The sequence below is a fragment of the Aplysia californica genome, unplaced genomic scaffold (genome assembly GCF_000002075.1).
Source record: "Aplysia californica isolate F4 #8 unplaced genomic scaffold, AplCal3.0 scaffold00482, whole genome shotgun sequence".
In the NCBI taxonomy this organism is placed as follows: Eukaryota; Metazoa; Mollusca; class Gastropoda; order Aplysiida; family Aplysiidae; genus Aplysia; species Aplysia californica.
In genome coordinates this window covers 279,702-283,148 of record NW_004797752.1, presented here as the reverse complement: position 1 = coordinate 283,148, position 3,447 = coordinate 279,702, and the positions used below count along the sequence as shown (strand labels likewise).

The following is a 3,447-nucleotide window of genomic DNA, read 5'->3' as shown; positions in this document are numbered from 1 at the left end:
TCCCCCCCCCCCCCAAACCCCTCACACACACACACTCATACACACACGCATGTGCGTGCTCGCACACATTAAAAGCCATCTCCAAAAATCTATGGACCACTGAACAATGAAAACGTAACATTAAGCTAGATATCTATAATAGTCAAGTGCAAACAGCTAAGACACCTAACGTGCAACAGGATTTCACAGCCGTCAAAGTTCAAAGCTGTGAGTCGCAGACATCACATGTGCCGCCAATTTAAGTGTTGTTCCCCAACACGTCATGATTAATTTCATCATTACGCTTACCATCTGCTAGGCCCAATGTAATATTCATGACCTTTAGCCTTGCTTGGCCTAGAAACCCTGTAACCCACAGTTTGTCATGTCAGATCAGGGGAATAACTACATTTTAGGCTACTCCCTTTTAACCCAAAGAAAGAGGTCAACTAACAAAAACATACAGTAGAACGCGGCTATAGCGGGACTTTTGGCTCCAGAAGAAAAATCCCGCTGTAGGTGAGTTCCCGTAATAGGAATGCAAAGGGGAAATGACTGAAAAATTCCTAGATATACATCTACATCATTACTACCCTTCCATATGAATAAAATTTGCGCTTTATATATAAGTCTTCCTATTATTGCCAACTTCGTTGATTATCTCGGCCTTTAATTCGAGTGAGAAGCAATTCCTAGAGTCTTTGTTGGAAGCCATCTTTTTCTCGGTTTGTTGCTTGTGCCTACAGTAGAAGTGGCGAAGAGGATGCGCGAATATGCCTGAGTATGTAGGCTATATCGACGACCGCATTTCAATGAATAAGAAATCACACACTACACGCTCTCCTCTTCTTATATAGGCTATGGCCTATACGTTCTTATATGGTACTGAGCGTCTAGGCTATGGCTCATCATTTAAAATTTTGAAGTTGCTCACGTAACGTGTCTCTCCGCACCATTTCTTTCTGCCGCCTGCCCCACCTCACTCATCACTGGACTGGCCAATCACAACGCCGCACCGCTGACTGCCTGTTTGGATCCCGCCTACAACCCCCCATCCCCCTTCCCTACAGCTAGAGCTTGCTTGATCTCTCCAGCTGTATCCAAGTTCGGGCCTTTCCTTGCTCTGTTAAACCAGAGTACAGGTAATTGAGTTTGCATCGGGAATCCGGTAAGGTCCCGCTGCAGCAGGTGCCACTACAGTTATACTCTACTGTATAGATCTACATAATTTTTTAGAGTGGTTCACGTAACACATCTTTCCGCACCATTTCTCTCCCTCTTTGCCTACCGCCTACCCCCCCCACCTCCTTCCCCTCACTCATCACTGGACTAGTCTAGCCAGTCACAACGCTGCACCGCTGACTGCCTGTTTGGAGCCGGCATACAGCCCCCCCTACCCCCAGATAGAGCTCGCTCGATCTCTCCCGCTGTATCCGAGTTTGGAACTTTCCTTGCTCCGCTACATCCAAGCATAAATAATTGAGTTTTTATAAGGAAAAAAAGGGGATTCCGGTAAGGTCCCGCTATATAGTCATGTTCTACTGTATCTGGCAACAACCCCAAGGTTTGAAGGCTAAGTCAATAAGTCTAATAACAAGGGAAACAACCTCTCCTAAACGGGTTTTATGAAAGAGTCCGATCCGTTTGTGTAAATGGGTTTAGAAAGAGACGTATGCCTCGATTACGAACCAACGCAGGCGCTTCTAGAAGAAGGCCACAAACGCACACAAACTTAAGCAGACTGACGCACACACACTTGACCTGCGTGAATGGGGATCCGACTCGGGACCCGAATGACACGTAAGAAGATGCGCGCTGCGTGTGCGCTGAGCCAGGAGCTACACTGATTCGGGACCAGAACGTAGGCGAGGTGTCGAAATAGGCTTATTGGGCTACATAAACCCGGCGCCCGCAGGATGAGGGTTAAAATTTGGCCACCTCTATTCTCACCCGGAGTGAGAATAGTGCAGGCGAGTCTTGTGGCCATTCTCACCCGGTGCGCGTTCACCCTAAACCACAGAATTCTACACTGTGATAACAGAAAAATTGTAGAATTCTGTGCCGTGAACAAACGTTCCATTACAACTGTAGCCTACTAAAAGCGTACAATTTTGTCTGTGGGCAGTGGAGAGAGAGAGAGAGAAAGAGAGAGGAGTAGCGCGAGAATTTCGGGGCAAAACAAAATGGCGACCCACGTAGTTCGGCTCGATTTGAAAAGTTAAATAAATAGCCGTAGCATCTTTGTAGACAACCAAATTAATTTACTTTTGTGTTTTAACATCATTTTTTAACTTTGTTTTGGTCAATTTGATCGTCCACACCGATAGACAGTATTCAGAAAGAGACAGAGAGAGAGAGAAGAGGGGAGGAGTTGATCTTGCGAGAACTTCCGGGCGGGTGAAAATAGCCACTTTCTTAAAATTTACTTTTGACTTTGTGTTTTAACATCATTTTTAATCTTTGTTTAATTTGATCGTCCACACAGATAGACAGTATTCAGAAAGAGACAGACAGATCTAGAGAGAGAGGAGGAGTAGATATTGCGAGAACTTCCGGGCAAAACAAAATGGCGACCCGCGTAGTTCGGCTCAATTCAAAAAGTGAAATAGCCATAATGATAGCATCTTTCTTGTAGACGACCAAATTAGCTTTTTTATATTTTTTCTTTGCTTTTTGGCAATTTGATCATCCACATTGGTTAGACAGTATTCCAAAATTAGGAAAAACAGGTCTTGTTTCACAGCGGGTGAGAATAGCGAACGCTGGCAAGTCTCACCCGGGGTGAGAGTTCGATCGTATTTTTATTCTCACCTCAAGCGTGAGGATAGCCACTTCCTACTACTATGAAAGCAGTCTAAAATCACATTTATTTGACATGGATCTACATCTAGATCTAGAAAAATCTAGAGATCTATATAGATCTAGAATCTAGATCTAGATTAGATAAACTTTGCAAACGTTCCACATAATACCTCTGAATCCTGAACCAGTTGGGACAGTTTCAACACACCAGCATTCCTCTGCTCATCGGTGCCATCAGATAGAGCCCAGAAGACATCTAAATATGCCTGCTGGGGTCTAAAAGATGCACCACTGGCACCTTCTGAAGACTTCGCAGGCATGGCTCAAACTAGATCCAAATATATAAGATATGAGCATTTAATTATACAACGAAGAAATTAGCAACTCTGTCAGAAGACCAGAGTTCAGAACCGTTCAGAAACTAAACATGTGGTTTTGTTGACATCGTTGGCGGAAGTTCATAGTTCGTTAAAAAGTTGGATAGTTTTTCTACACTTTCTCATTCAACTTGTATTATAATGTATTCTGAGAAAAGTGACTTAGGCCTAGCAGTACATTGAAATACATTGGTATATGTAATTTCTTGATGAATGCAAAAGAAAACCCCAGAGGAAAAACGGCATTAGTCGCCAGAAAAATATTGAGGCTTTTATTTCACGGGTTTAT

At 43.6% G+C, this 3,447-nt stretch overlaps 1 protein-coding gene across 2 annotated transcripts in view; it reads right to left on the bottom strand.

Moving 5' to 3' along the window:
* LOC101858659 (rDNA transcriptional regulator pol5) overlaps window positions 1-3,232 on the bottom strand; it is a 45,852-nt gene extending 42,620 nt beyond the window's left edge. For both annotated transcript variants that reach the window (XM_005105629.3, XM_013086578.2), the window contains exon 1: window positions 2,952-3,232. In XM_005105629.3, coding sequence (XP_005105686.1) covers window positions 2,952-3,101 — 150 coding nt within the window. In that variant the 5' untranslated portion in view covers window positions 3,102-3,232. The remainder of the gene's footprint in view (window positions 1-2,951) is intronic.
* Between the last annotated feature and the right edge of the window lie 215 nt (window positions 3,233-3,447).